Raw genomic sequence first — 15,755 nt, forward strand, 5'->3', positions numbered from 1 at the left:
TTATGTAAATAAATATATAGTCATATTTATTATTTTATTAAAATACACTGATACCTATTCAGAATTAGAAATAATTAGACGTTTTAGACTTTCGCATACACACCCATTATGGAGATTCGCGTTATGGTTTCGTTTCGATCTCATTGCTTTTATAGGTTAATAGTACATTACGATATAAGTGCGAAAAATAGGAAATTCGAAACTAGTGGCGATAAATTAAAACACGACCGAAGGGAGTGTTTTAAATCGACACGAGTTGCGAATTACCTATTCGCACATGTATCGTACAACGTTCCACAGTACATATGGCCCTTTAAATGTTTGACACAGTAACGTAATATGCTAATTTGCGCACTAGTGCGGTAAAGTAGCACCATATGTACTGTAAAGTAATTTTAAACGTCATGGTTATTTTACACTTCTCATACATATTTTTACAATAAAATGCTCTATATCGCAAAATGTAGTTTCAAACTGCCATAATTTTACTCTTTCTAATTCTGTATGTCGTTTCAGTACTTTTAATACAAATATATTCGATCAAGTTAGGTTATAAAATTCTGTATGATTGGATACCGATATCGGATTTACCAATTTGTATGTAGATATTAAATTTATTGGGCGACTCATCGACGACGGTGTATTGTCTACGCGAATCTTATTCTATGTCTATTTGTATACTCCAGATATACATAAATATTGCTGCAACTACACAACAATACGTAGTGTAATGAATTCATGATTATTACTAAACAAAAAAATTGCGCTCGTGTTTTAAGTTTTTGTATACGGCAATAACGTAACACAAAATTTCTATTTTTCTTTTTATGTTGAACGTAATTTTTTTAAATATAACGTCACACCACGTCTACATCAAGATTTTGATACAATCAAACAACGAAAACGTGTCGATACATTTTATATACATAGGTTTAGTTATAGTCTGGTTTTCTAAAACAAGCATACTCGTATTTAGTGGTTGGTATCTATACTCGTCAAATCAATAATGTCTCACGTTTTGTCACAGAGCGACGGCAAGATGGTGTTCGACGTGATCCAACGGATGGAGGACACGGAGCCCTTCAGCGAGGAGCTGCTCGCGGCGATGAAGAGGCTCTGGGCTGATGCCGGCGTCCAGGAGTGCTTCGGCCGCTCCAACGAGTACCAGCTCAATGATTCAGCCAAATAGTAAGTTCTACCCGTTGCTAGTTCAATTTTATTGTCTATCTATAGGCGTTTTGTGTAAAACATGTACCCCATTACGATGCAAACGCACCGCAGGTAGACTCCGGCCACGCCAAGTTTCCACCTACTTGACAGTGATGATGCATAAATATCCCATAGGATACTTGACGTAGCATTTGACATGAAAACTTTGCGAGTTCTGCGTAATGGTTTGATACTTTTGTAATATATAAACGTCTAATATGAAATCATCATGTTGACCGGCCGAATTCCGCTCGGCTCCGACATTTTTTAATATTAAAATATATTTTGTCGCTGCCGCTACAACTTTATTTGAGCTTTTATATTTTGCACTACACAGCTAACTTGACTGTCAACATAAAGCGTTTGCAACTCTTTCTACTGAAAATAATGCTTTTAAAAAGGAAATAACGAGTATAATGCAATTCATATTAAGATTCTTAGAAAACTATGAGATACAATGTAAAATGAATACAGAATACTGAGGACACACGCAGAGTAATCAGCACAAAATTCATGTATAATATAAAAAGGATTCAGTCACAGTCACAGATTTTGACATAAATAGTAAGCTCAATATCTTTTGAATCAATTATTGTGCTCTCCCCAGCAATCGATAAACGAGAGTATCGGCCGGCTTTATTATCAGCTTTTAATGAAACGGTGAATCATCGATTTAGATAAACTTACTAATGTACTTCTACACTACACACACAAGTATGTCCACTCGTGCACACTCGTATAAGGTATCGATTTTATTTATAAGCTTGATGCAAGCTCGATTTCATTGGGTTACTAATTAGTTATTTAACAACAGTGATATATTCTAGAATTTCTTAGATTCTATTTCTATAACAAAGCCTCCATTAAAATTGGTGTCTATAACTAATGCAACATTTTACGTCAGTCGAAATTAATTCCAGTCAGGTGGCTTAAACATTAATTTGTGCCTTAGGATTATGGGTTGGGGTAATTTTATGAACTTCTCTATCCTATTATACCTTGTGTCTAGCCTCTTTTATATACGTTAAAACTATTATATAATATAATTAGACATTCAATGACCTTGAATCTTTTGTAGAGAAACATTCAGCGTTACTCTGCGTAAAAGATATATGATCTATTCTTTAAGCGGCTCTTTTCTGGGCCTGATAGTGAACTGAAGTGGCTCGTTAGGCACATACGTTGGAGTCACGCTGTACGTCAGCTCTCCGTAGCGCCATGAGACTTCATAGCGGTGAAAAGTCTGAAAATAGAAGAAATACTCATAACAGTCATAACCTTCACTATACTGCAATGCTTCTATATATACCTATAGAGGAGATTTGGAATATGATTTTAATTTAAATGTTAATAAAAACTGATGTACCTTTGCCAATAATAACTGCAATTCAGCTTCTGCAAATCTTTTACCGATGCACATCCTTCGGCCGAAACCGAACGGCAGAGATGCAAAAGGGTGAATCCCGACTTCTTTCTGCTTTCTCCACACTTTCTGAATCTTATCATGTTCGCACACTGAATCTTGCTCCCCTCTCTTATCGTGGCCAGTTCCAGTGGCGGGACACCTTTTGTCGATACTTGCGGTGGTTTTGTCCTTGACGTCATCTCTCAGCCACCTTTCGGGAACGTATTCCTGTGGCGACGGGAAGTAGCGCTCTTCATTCGACAGGATATAATGCAGAAAAACGACATGACACTGAAAAGTGATAAATTAAAATTGTTAGAACCTACTATCTTTACTAGAACTTATAATCATGTGGTAGTAAAAGTGGCCATCACTATCAGGCAAAGGTCAGATTATTATGGGGGTCAACTGGGAGGACTTCTTCAGCAGTGAACATTTTCGGGTTAGAATGATGATGATGATGATTGCTAATTTTTGGGCACTAGTTTTAATAGTGCTTCGCAAGAGTTGTTTTTTTTTAACATATTCCTTGATGTTTAATTTCGTGATCTTTTTCTCCTTCTGGATTTACTACGCCTTCGGCTTTGCATTGCATTGATGTTTATGCCGTTTTTTATACAAACATCTTTAATTAACATAGGATATTTGTGCAAAACAAAGAATCGAGTGAAACATACCCCTTTAGGTACTTCATATCCAGAGATTACGGCGTCTGACTGTATACACCGTCCGTTGCCCAATATAACGGGTTTGATTCTGTAATTTAAAAATATATTATTAGTTAGGTACTTATGTACTCTGTTAGCTACTCAAATAGTAATATTAAAGTCATTGTACATAATTTTTTACAAAACGTCCTCGGTTAAAATTTTATTAAGTTTTACTTAAAATTCACAAACAGTTTTTTGACCAAGCGAAAGCGAAGCCTCCCTTCTAGCCTGGGCAAAAATGCTTTCGAATCTCTGTCCGGCTGTCTGTCTCGATGATCTCCTCTACATGTCGTATTTCTTGACCGAATTTCGTGAAATTTTGTGAACAGATATTAATGTAGATATTTTGGTCCATTAAGTTTTTTTTTTTTTTTAATGGCGGAGCCATGGGGGTTTGCGAGGTCTCACAGGGCCACTTAGTTCTACATGGTTTCCTAACCAGAAAGCGACACAAAGTAAGAAATCGTTAAACTGGAATCTGTGCGTTGAACAATGAAGTCAATGAATCACATTATTTCAATCAGGTAAATGACTCATGACTAGTCCGAGATGGTTTGTTACCATATTAGTTATAGCCATTAGTCATACAAATGTTCGTTAGTAGACACCTAATAGTACGATATAATTACAACATACATATCAATAGGAAAATTCTTTACCGTTCTTGTTCATAAATTGTTTTATTTAATATTTATTACACAAACTGAAACGTACAACGTTTGTATGTAATGAACCAACGGCGGTGGACTTGCCAAAATGAAAACCTTTAATAGAAAACTACTATTACTTAAGAGTCCGTAGCAAGCTCGGCCGAATTTCACCTTTCCATACAAACGGAGTTTCGTTCTCATTTTAAAATAACGTGTTGGATTACAATGAAACTTTACACATACAATGACATTTTATGAAATATTTAAATCGCTGTTTTTCTTTTACTATGCTATCTGAAGCTAAAGAAAGTACACGAACAAAAGCTCCACACAAGCGAGATGAAAATGCTCAGATGGGTGGGAGAAGTGACTCGACTGGATAAGGGCAGAAAATAATTTTTCAGGGGATCGTTTAAGGTAGCACCAGTAGTAGGTGGTAGGTTGAAAAAGGAAAGTCGATTACCCTGGTACGGCCATATGCTTATTCTGTTAATAAGGCCCTAAATATACCCAACCAATCCGAGGAAGGGGAAGACCACCCGACACCTGGATATACAAAAAGAGATCCGGAAAGAGAACCTGAGTACGCAAACAAGGTAGAACACAGCAAGCACTCTGGCGCAGACATATATAATAAGGAGACCCCACCCCAGATAAACAGGGAAGAGGGACAGGCAAAGGAGAAGATGCTATCTGAAGCTACATAAACTAATTATAGTCGTTTTAAAATGGGAGCGAATTTACTTTTGTTTGGAGAACCGAGCTTGTGGCGGACTTAAATCTAATACCTGTTTACATTCTAGTAAGAGTTTAGCTGCCTAAGTGTCTATGATATTGGGAGCGTGCACGACTGTCACGCAACCTAGTGTCCGCAAGTCTAGGGGAAAACGTCAATTCACTACATCTTATAAAACTACTCCAAAACTAAAAACTACTGAACGGATTTTCATACGACTTTCATCTATCAATAGAGTGATTCTTGAGGAAGGCTTAAGTATATAACTTGTTAAGGTTTTGTGTAAATTGTTTGAAATATAACGATGTTTTTGGAAAAAATCACGCTGGCTAGGAGCTTTAATCGAAAACGCTGCCTAATCCGTTTGAGCTATAACAACACAATGTATGGTGGGGTTGTTTCTCATTCATAGGTCTACAAAAAAGTCCGCGATGTTAAATGTCTATCTTTTAAGGATAACTTACTATATCCATTCTTAACTTCTAGAAAAAGATCACGTAATATGTGGCATTTGCAAAGCTATTTACATGGATACATTATTAACAATTATCAAAATAAATAAGTTAGTTATATTAAGCATTCCATACAGATTACAACGGTCCCTTACACCATTCAATTTAAATGAATATTTCAGGAGTAATCGTAAATCAAAGTTTCATTTCGAGCCATATAATTGTACGAAATGTTAAAGACGCCATCCGCAGTTAGTTCAAATTTTTACCACCTTATGCGCTGGGATCGCTTTGCTTACCCCCACCATGCACTTCGCACGGTCCCAATACTTACAGTTAGTTTTACTATGGTTGGTTTCTCGAATAAAATTGGCATATTTAACGAAATAATCCAAAATCCTAGTTACCTCTCATTTCCTGTGGTACGCCGACCATTTATAGACGAACAGTATATTGATCTAAGAGTTTGAGTTGCTATTTTCGAATCCAATATCCTATTTATTACGTCATATGACACCTCTTCAACTGTCACATGCCATGATTTAACAATTTGTTAATTGCTCGATAGCGTGTATCGTCCTTTTTATTTATTTATCTCATTATCAACTTTGACGTAGGCAGTACGGTGACGTAGGGTATAGGTACCATAGTAATGCTGCAATATGATGGTACTGGTGGTTGTGTAAGTTTCATGCTCGCCTATACAAGTGTATATTAAATTAGCAAATCCATTTGCAAAATAGTTCCTAAAAGGGCGTTGTTATTTGAACAAATAACTAGTTCCATACAAATTATTTTTCGTTTTCATTTATGTGTACCTATTGTATAATTTTTATATACATAATATATTTTATTTTAGCATGCATACAAGCACGGTATTGAAAAACCGGCATCTTCTATTAATTCAGTAAAGGCTTCTTTTTGGTCCGTGTCGCTTGGCACAAACACAACCCCCTGCGCTGGGCACAGGCCTTCTGTCATTGTACTAGGGCTAGGGCTATACTTATTCCCCGCACAAGCCCAATTCGATAATGGATTTTTTTACCACATCTGACAGTTTGGCGTATTCTGAATATCACTTTACGTAGAGTTTTGAGTTACTTGGCATAGGTATGCCATGTGCGTAAAACATGTTGGTGTAAATATTGTACCGTCATTGGTCGACTCACATTACTAAAACCAGAGGCAAGCAAAACATGTAAATAATACAGACTGCTACTTTAATCTTCATAGAAATATTAGTTATCTTAGAATATTATGTTATTGCTGACATCAATAACACTTATTCTTATGTGTTATTGATGTCAGCTTGATGGGGTCAATAAAGATATAGTAGTTTTTTTTTACTTTTCTTTTTCAAAACCAACACAAACGTGCCTATCTAGTAATATATATAACTTGACTATATAACATTTTACAGAACAGAATTACGTCCCCACAAGTGAAAATAATTTACAGAAGCAATTGACTACATTATTCCTTCTTCGTTAGTCGGGTTAAAAGGTTGATATGGAGCGAATGAAGTTAATGGCATGGAATGATCTAATGAGGTTTTCATATTAATCCTACGGCGGTATTACCAAAAGTCGCGAATGTAGGTCGGTAAGACCGCACCGGGCCCGGAAATGTAAGCCTCCTGAGAAACTTTATTTTATTTTGGCCTTTTCTGGCGAGTCTGTAGTTCTCATACATTTGATAACTTGAACTAAACCGAAAACACTACAATGTAAATCCAGCTAAAGTGCATGGCCACTTTATGAATGAAATGATTCATAATGTGTTTATGTAATTTTCTTGAGTCAATTGTGCACTTGTGTAGTGGCATTTTTCAATAGCTACAGTATTTAAATTGACAGTATTAATTTGTTACATTATCACGTCAAATACACACCCTCAAAATAGAGTTTATTCTAGCAGCGATTTACAAATAAGAGTGTATGTAGGTAGTTACTATACATATATAGTTGGCCCTTAGGGCCGATATTTGTATAGGAACTGCACGCCAACTGCAACGTCCCATACAAGTTTCAGTCGGGTTACAGTCCGTCTGTGCTGGCCTTTAGATTCTGGCTTATAATATTTAACATTTCATGCAGCTGACTGTATGTGTTGTAAAGTTCTAATTCAGGACGTTTAAATTAACGATTTCGTGTATTAAATGGGGATCGGGAATATCGGTTAGTATTAAGGTCGATCCGCATGTTTGCCTACGACATCGCCTCGGCGTTAGCTCCTTAATGTAAATATTATGCAAACTGCTGCTGTGTGCCTGTTCAGATAATCGCCCACCTCGTAAGGGTGCTGCAAAGAGCTACTTGAATTTCGAAATGACAGGACAAACTCAAACTTACCCCTTTGTGCGGCCGAGGACTAAATGCTGATGATAATTCATGAGGCTTGTTAGGGCGGGGTTTCCCCGACGGGTTTTCCAGGAAAAAGTTGTACGTGCGCTACCATAATCACATGGGGTGGAACGGTTGCTTGTTTTATAATAGGAACGGCAAATAACTTCTTAGAATAAGATAAGGCATTGGGATTAAGGGAACTTACCGCAAAGCTTCTTTAATACACGCCCGGAGATACGGAAGTTGGTCCAAATCTTTGCTCGTTAGAACTCTATCTGTCGGTAGATTTGTATCCAATTCATCTTGCAGCCTTCTCTGAGTTCTTGCGTTATTCGCCAAAAGATACATGGTACTGGCAGCCGCGGCCGCCGTTGTATCGACGCCAACCAATAGTAAATCCAATGCTAAAATTGTAGCTATTTTTTCGCCACATTTCGCCGCTACTTGAGCGCATACGCCTTTGTCAGTCAGTCTTTTCAAACAGAGTGACCGAAAGGCGTCCAGAGCTTCAACATAAGTTTTATAAGCCGGGGTGGAGAATAACCTCCATACTGGGGCAGATAGTTCTAAGATAGGAACGCTGTGAAAGAATCCGTGTATGCATCTTATTATTTCTTTCGCTTCTTTATCATCGTCGCTGAGACAACCTAACCTAGTGCCTAAAGCCCAGGCTCCGACCGCTGAAAAAATCAATATTCGGTTAGTAACGTTAACGAAGCCTTGGATTTAGGATTTGAGCAATTTTGATTACTTACATTCAAGCGCCCATTTGTACAATTCGCTCAGGAAGTCTGTAGGTAGTTCCCGGTTTTCATCGACGATGCATTCCATTCTAAAATGTATTATATTATCACCATCATCATTAAAACAGAAGTAAACAACGCGAATATCTCTCGCTAAGCATCGTACGTACAGGTTACTCAAACGAAACGTTTCTTTTTCAATGAACGAGATTTGTTGTTAACCGTAGTGAGTCATATACAAAATGCTCAAAACAAATGTGCACACGCCGCCGCTCTAAGGAACGGGATGTGGTCATTAAACCAAGATTCTACAGAGAGAACAGACTGCCCAGCCTATGTCATACTCGTCCAACGTCTCCTTGCTGTAATATATACCTTATATCTAACGTCTCAAAAGCTATTATTAAACAAACAAATTAATAAGATTCGTTTGAGGAGAAGTATACATACCGCGAAACTATTGAACTAGTTATTGTTTTACTGAATAAATGAGGCGTCTAAATACATTACAGTACAACAAGTTTCATTAACTCGTTACCTAAGTTATGTAAGTCGATTTTATGATGTGTTTGAAACGAGTTCAACCGTTAAGAGCTCCGTAATTATGTGTCTATTTTTTGTTTAAGTAGCACATTTCAGCGAGTAAGTGTTTATTTAATATGCCGTAGCGTAACTTGATGATATAGCATCCAGTGTTACAGGGAGACTAGCTATGTATGATGCCTGTCAAAATAATAATAAATAATCAGGTTCTACAGCCGCTTCTTTATACAACAATAACTTTGAGCGAAACACTTATAGGATCATCACACAAGCCTGGCCTAAGGAATTCCAAGTAACGTACTTTTTGTTTCTACAACCGACCGGTTTGGCCTAGTGGGTAGTGATCCTGCCTACGAAGCTGATGGTCCCGGGTTCAAATCCTGGTAAGGGCATTTATACGTGTGATGAGCATGGATATTTGTTCCTGAGTCATGGGTGTTTTCTATGTATTTAAGCATTTATAAATATTTATAAATATATTTTATATATCGTTGTCTAAGTACCCTCAACACAAGCCTTATTGACCTTACTGTGGGACTTAGTCAATTTGTGTAATAACGTTCTATGATATATGATATTTATTTATATTATAAACTTTATACAAATTTAACGATATAAGTATACATCATAAGTCATAAGCTAAAAGCAAAAAAAACGATTATTTCAGTGAGATAATATGTTATCTTAATAATCTTGTCAAAGAATATCAAAAACAGTGAGTAGAATAATTTAACGTACTGATCTGCTGACAATAATACATATCGCTTGTGCTAGTGGAAAAGAAATACGATTCATAATAAACTCAACTAAATCAGAAGCAAAATAAACGTACCTTTTCACGAAGTCGTCGGCGACATAATCCAGAGCCGGTACCGCGGCTCGGGCGGCTTCCGGCGCCGCCAGTGCCTTCGCCACCTTCGAGCGGAACCGGGACCACGGCTCTCCGTGCCTGCGGAGATAACGCTTATTACCTGTCTTAAACGCACTATCTACAATCAAGAACTGTACACGGAGACATCTATAACATGATCAGAACATCTTACTTACACTCCTATTAACCCCGGCTGTTCACCGAAAAAATCCTTTCTTAGTTCATTCTTGTAATGCCTAAGACACGGCGCTACAGCTCTGTAGGGCATTGAATCTTCTCGCCTGTAAACTCGCGCGGTTTCGTCGGCGCAAAATGGGAATACCAAGTCCGGATGTCCGAATAGCTTAGCCACTTTAGCGGCTCCTCTGTCACCAGCTAAAGATCTCAAAGTCCACAACGTGATGTCCAAAGCTTTTGTTTGCCATGGTTTTTGTCCTAAAGCGAATCGCCAAGAATTCCCAAAGAGAGGGAGGGGCTTGGGCCCCGGCATCGCCGTATAGCACCGCGCGGCGTTCATCGCGACCAGACTATCAATGAACAGGCTGTCCAGCCCTAGTAGCATGCAGCCTGAGCAGTGGGGCGGTTACGTTTTTCAGTAATGTCGTAACCCGCGCCACCCGAGCGACTTGACGCAGCGAGCAACGTATCGCACGATTGCGTTGACGTTGACCCTACAATTTACGCCCCTGCAATGCGGTGGTGACATCCTTTAACGTACTCATGTTAATAATAGAGACTACTTGCAGGAAATTGCAAGTCATGGTTTTTCTTTCATATGTAGTTTGTTTAATCTTTCAATTCGCTATAATCAGGATATTTTTTGATTCTTAAGATCGGGCCGGCAATGGAACAGGGGCGGGGACTCTTTATCAAAACAAACTTAAGTACTTAAACCTTTCGCTCATTTTGCACTTTTTACAAGCTTTTATTTAACTTGCCCTGTTAATATGTATGTTAGTGTGGGTTAAATCTTGAAAGTTAAATAAATTTGACCCACTTCCCGATTGAGCTGAGATAAATATGTAAATCGGATGACAACGCAATATTATGATGACATTGAGCTGATCTAATGATGACAACAGAAGGTGGCCATGGGTACTCTGTGATAAAACAATAATGCAACCAATTGTGTTTGGGGTTGTTAGAATTGACTCTATGAGTATTAGTTGCCTGTAGAAAGAAAATTACAGTCAGCGATAAAAAAAGCTTGTACCAAAATTTTTTTTGGTCAATATCTCATTACTATAAATTAATATTAATTTAAAAATGTATGTCGTCGTGCGTGTAGTGTTTCTAAAACATCAAACTTTTAGATCTCTACCAGAGCCTATTTATATAGGTCCGTCTGACGGTTGTGGTCGGTAGTTTTCTTTTACGGATAAGGGCCTACGCTAGCTGACGCGGGTGCACGGAGCGGACGAGCGGGTTAACGAAAAATAGTATGAGCAACGCTAACTGAAGCGGACGCGTGCGGCGGATGTCACCTACAAATAGCACCCGCGTGCGTGCGCACGCGGCGGGCGTCCGCGTCAGCTAGCGTAGGCCCGAAGGGGGTTAATGTTGCGGTGTTGTGTTCGTTTCTGAAGTTTTCATACTCTAACCCCATACGACCATTATGAAACATTTTAAAATGGTCTTTGTTGCATGTTTTACGGGATGTTAACCGCGTGCTAAAACGCTTATCCGCGCCTTAGCGGGGCCGGCGGGCAAGGTGGTGACGCTCGTTAATTTAGCGGGAGTCCCTCGATGAAGCTGGGAGCGGAGCGCCGATTGATTCGTCCGGTCTGTGATAATTCCTGCTGGCATACCTTCCACAATCACGTCATGGATGGCATGATGCTTTTATTCTACATTAATAGTGATTGTTATATTTGTGTTTTACGGCATATTCGAGATAGGCCTCGAGTGAAAAAAAAAAACAATGAAAACCTACTTGATTGGCCAACTCGTGCTTTCATTGTGTGAAATATTTCTATTCACTGCCTCTTACCGATTATCACAAACATCTGGGGGCCTAGCTAAGATGACAATCGTTGATAGAAAATGCCAATCGAAACTTAAATAATATATGGAAATAGTCACGTGACTTTTCGTAACATCTTTACATCTGTCAACCCGATACATTTTTATTTCGTTTAGCGTTTGTCGATGTACGACTATCATCTTGGCAAGGCCCCTGGTTTATACTAAATAGGATAGGTACACAAAAATTCCTAAACGGTCCTCCCAAAGAATTCAAGTTCTATTTATCAAATGCAACATTAATCTTTACTATAAAACGGTGATTACACCCGCAGTGCAGTAACACGAGGACAGCGTTTTGTTTGATTTGCGTCGAATGCGGTCGACGGGAAGCGCGACAAGGCACCCGTTGTTCCCGGATTGTTTACAGTGTTCCAGTCTGCTTCTCGGCTGGAGTTGCATCTTAATCTCAGCTATAATCGCGACATCTCTTTGCGCCCGATTCTCTCCGACTTATATCTACCTACTTATGTACATCTAATCTACTTAGATTCAAAGCGTTACCGAGCTCAAAATTAAGTTTTGATGGCAATATTTGAAGCCCACTCGATAATAAAAGATACAAAATGTTTCAATCACCTAATATTAAAAAAACAATTACCACATTCACCCATAAGCGTGAGAATACAAACTAGAGCTCCGGAAGCACCGGAAGCAAGTTCATTTCTTAACACGTTATCATTAATAAAATTATGATATGTTTTCATGTTTTTACAATTTTATCTAGATGTGTAAATCTGAACTTAATTTCAGACGCAAAATAAAATTGCCTAATTTAAATGGCATCTTTTGCTATTTGAACACGAAAAATTGAGAATCATAAACGAAATTTCCAATTTGATTGTCGTCTAGTCTAGACTAGACAGTTTATTTGCCACCATCCAGATAGGGTATTGTCAAGTAAAAATGAATGTCCATTTATTTTCCCATGTTTCGCAAGACTAAATGACTGGGCGAAACTTGTAGTTACCGTTATGTGGCAAGAAACGCTATGCAATATAATAGGATAATGTGCTATTTGCAACGTTCTCTACTGTCTCATTTCTGATTCCCCATTCAGCAAATGCTACAATATTTTTCGCAATCATCTAGCTATTCTAGCTCATGGGACAACACACCGATCTGCGCGAGCCATATGCATTTCTCTATTTTTCCGAAGTAGTAAATGTCCTTTTCGTTTTTTCCACAGCTGCGATTCGCGAGATTGAGTTTTGTGCATATCTTTCCCTGTTCAGTGTGTTACGTATCCTCAGTTGTCAATAACTGTTGCTTGGTGGATCAGTAGCGGAACATTAGGGCGTTCTCGACTCGCTCGATGACTCCAAGACTGAAATACCAGTGGGGCCAGTATCGCAAACATATGTCTTAGATGCATGCAGAATAGTGGCAAATGTATGGACATTTGCATTACATCGCCGCTGTTCAAGCGTTCGGAAAATTGCTGCTATTGTCAGACATTATGCTACATCGACAAGCGCTGAAACGTATAATATTTTGGCAGATGCTTTTTGTGCTAGTACTTGAAATAGAGCTTGTTACTGTTTCAAAGCGTGCATATATCTTCAGTTTCGTTTCAGATGTGTTTAACGAGTTTCTGGTAGTTTTACTTTAGTTCATCACTATTTCCTCTCACTATGATGTGTACAACGTGTTGGGTACTATACGTGAGGAAAGGCATTTTCCCAAACCAGTTAATGTCGTTACTCGCATAGAATTGCTCATTTTCCACATTTATCACAAATGACTTTTTTTCAAGTATCTTAAAGATCTAATGAGACAATTTAACTTGCAAGTTATTTCTCTAAACTATCCTCTATAATATAAATAAATAAATGCGATCGAAAAGCATAGCATGTTCATAAGAATTCATTACCTAATACTTACAATTAGTTATTTCTGAAAGTAATTACATGTCTCACGATGCATGTGATGTCATTAGTTAAAAATACATGGCTCAGCCGATTAGGGGTGAATTTCGTTTGTCTCGCTTAAATGTTTTATTCATTGGACGATCAATCGGCGCCGATATTAGGCCATTCAAAGAGGCTCCACTTCAGTATTAATTCTTCGGCAAGTTAAATTTGCTAAGTATTTAATAAGATCATATTATCAGAAAACTATTACGCTCTAATATATCATCTGGTTTGTGAAGACGATACACAGTACAATATACAGTAAACTCCACTTAAAGCTAAAACTAAAATTTCTGATTTTGACTGGTTCTTTGAAGTGGCGGTTTTCTCCACGTTTTCTCAAGTTAAGAGGAGGGAGAGAGAGGGAAGAATAGCTTCACGAAATAACGGTTCTTTTTCTATGAAATTCCATTTCGGGAGAAAATGGTTTCCGCTAATTCAATCTTAACAAATCACTTTGATTTTGATGTCAATCGCTTCTTCTAGGTTTCGTTATTATATAAAAAAAAAAAAGTTTTCAACTTTTGAAAAAAAAAAAAAGGAAAACCTATAAACCTAGTGTTTCACGGTGTCAATAACATACTAAAAAATCATGGTGGAAAAACCTTTTCTCTTTTTGTATGTACGTGCTATACTTCCCTCTTAATAACGTTTTTCTGTGCGAGACTAGGTTCTTACAGATTCATTTGAATAAATCAGATTCATATGGGATTGGTATATTTCATTATTCAAAGTTCCAGATTGAACAATCGTATGTCTCTAAAATAGTTCCTCGTTGATTAAAGTAAATCGCCTCGTGTGGCGTTGCCCCTTGATGGCTGTAAGCAAGTTTTAATGATTGCCGACCAAGGTTTTCTATACTCCTTTTTATCGTTGCTACCTTTTTTGTAGGACAAATTATTCTACCCTCTTGTTTTGGAAGGAGTGGTACATGTCAGCGTTTTTTCGCTTTATCTCTATTCGATGGATCGAATGGCGTTCTGAGAAAGTAGGGGTTACTTTGAGTGTGAGGATAAATCCGTCTGTCACGTCAAATATAATTAATAGTCTCTTTATAAGTATGCTTAATGTAATTGCTTTTAATTGTTTGATGTGCTAACCTTTAATAAAACTTTCCTGCTTTTGGGGTTATTATGTTGCAAATAACCAGTTCCCTGTATTCTTCCGAGGGTAGTAGGATGAATTCGCCAACAAACTATTTATAGTTTGGTGATAACATATCTTATACTTTTAAACGAGCAATTCTTGTATTCTTATGTGGCAAAACGCGTGTTTTAGAGTTTTAAGAGAATATGGTCGCTAATTTCGTGTTGCCGTCCACTATCCGTCTGGTCCAGCGGGTTAAGACGCGGACGGCTAGAAATGAGTTTTACGGGTTCGAATCTCGCCCGGTGACTAACTTTTGTTTTTTTTATATGTTCAAGTTTATATATAATTTTTTGATTTTTATTGTTTTAGACAAGTTTAATTTAGTAAAAAAATGTAGTTAAGATTATCACCTATACACCACCATATTACAATAAATAGTTATAACCGAGCAAAGCTCGGTCGCCCAGGTACTAATTTATAATATGAGCATGTACCATATAAATAAACAATTAATTTAAAAAAATATTGACGAAATCTGAAGTTCAACGAATAGGATCTATGTATAAAGCGAATACCCCTCCAATAAGGTGGACCTACGGTTTTGTCAAGGTCGCAACTGTCGTAAGAAACCAATGGATGAGAAAAGCGCCCGACCGACTTTATAGTGATTCTTGGTAGAAAAGCTTGTCCTGCAGCGACCGTCTTTCAGTATAGTCCTAAAAGTTAAGTTTTAAAAATAGAATTAGATTTCTCGTTTAATTCTCCTTGTGGCAATGAGTACAAAACGGCAGTTGCAGCGGCCCACGTCCTCGGGCGCGGGGTGGGCGGCGACAGATTTATGCGGCGAGCCACTGTTCTAACCCTCAACTATACCACCTGCTCTATCATCAAAAACACAACTTTACTTGATATTTAAGAAAGCTGATTTTGCATTGACGTTATTTAATACGTACGACACGAACTTGAAAAAGTAAACAGTGAGCGCGCTTAGTAACGACCAACCTTATCTCTAAACTATAAAGCACACTATTTCAAGTTCGCCGCTGCCACGATATTACTACTCCTCA

The 15,755-nt window shown here is 37.9% G+C and overlaps 2 protein-coding genes across 3 annotated transcripts in view; one reads left to right on the plus strand and one right to left on the minus strand.

Moving 5' to 3' along the window:
• Positions 1-15,755, plus strand: part of LOC133527618 (guanine nucleotide-binding protein G(o) subunit alpha) — a 69,716-nt gene that overhangs the window by 36,128 nt on the left and 17,833 nt on the right. For both annotated transcript variants that reach the window (XM_061864694.1, XM_061864695.1), the window contains exon 4: positions 1,028-1,188. In XM_061864694.1, coding sequence (XP_061720678.1) covers positions 1,028-1,188 — 161 coding nt within the window. The remainder of the gene's footprint in view (positions 1-1,027; positions 1,189-15,755) is intronic.
• On the minus strand, positions 1,198-11,573 carry LOC133527621 (probable cytochrome P450 49a1). The gene is made up of 7 exons (XM_061864699.1): positions 9,841-11,573; positions 9,626-9,742; positions 8,263-8,339; positions 7,713-8,187; positions 3,292-3,370; positions 2,576-2,905; positions 1,198-2,452 (listed from the first exon to the last, which is right to left on the minus strand). The coding sequence occupies exons 1-7, from the start codon at positions 10,224-10,226 to the stop codon at positions 2,327-2,329; spliced, it is 1,590 nt and encodes a 529-aa protein (XP_061720683.1). The 5' UTR covers positions 10,227-11,573; the 3' UTR covers positions 1,198-2,326.

The sequence above is a fragment of the Cydia pomonella genome, chromosome 18, assembly GCF_033807575.1.
Source record: "Cydia pomonella isolate Wapato2018A chromosome 18, ilCydPomo1, whole genome shotgun sequence".
Taxonomy (NCBI): domain Eukaryota; kingdom Metazoa; phylum Arthropoda; class Insecta; order Lepidoptera; family Tortricidae; genus Cydia; species Cydia pomonella.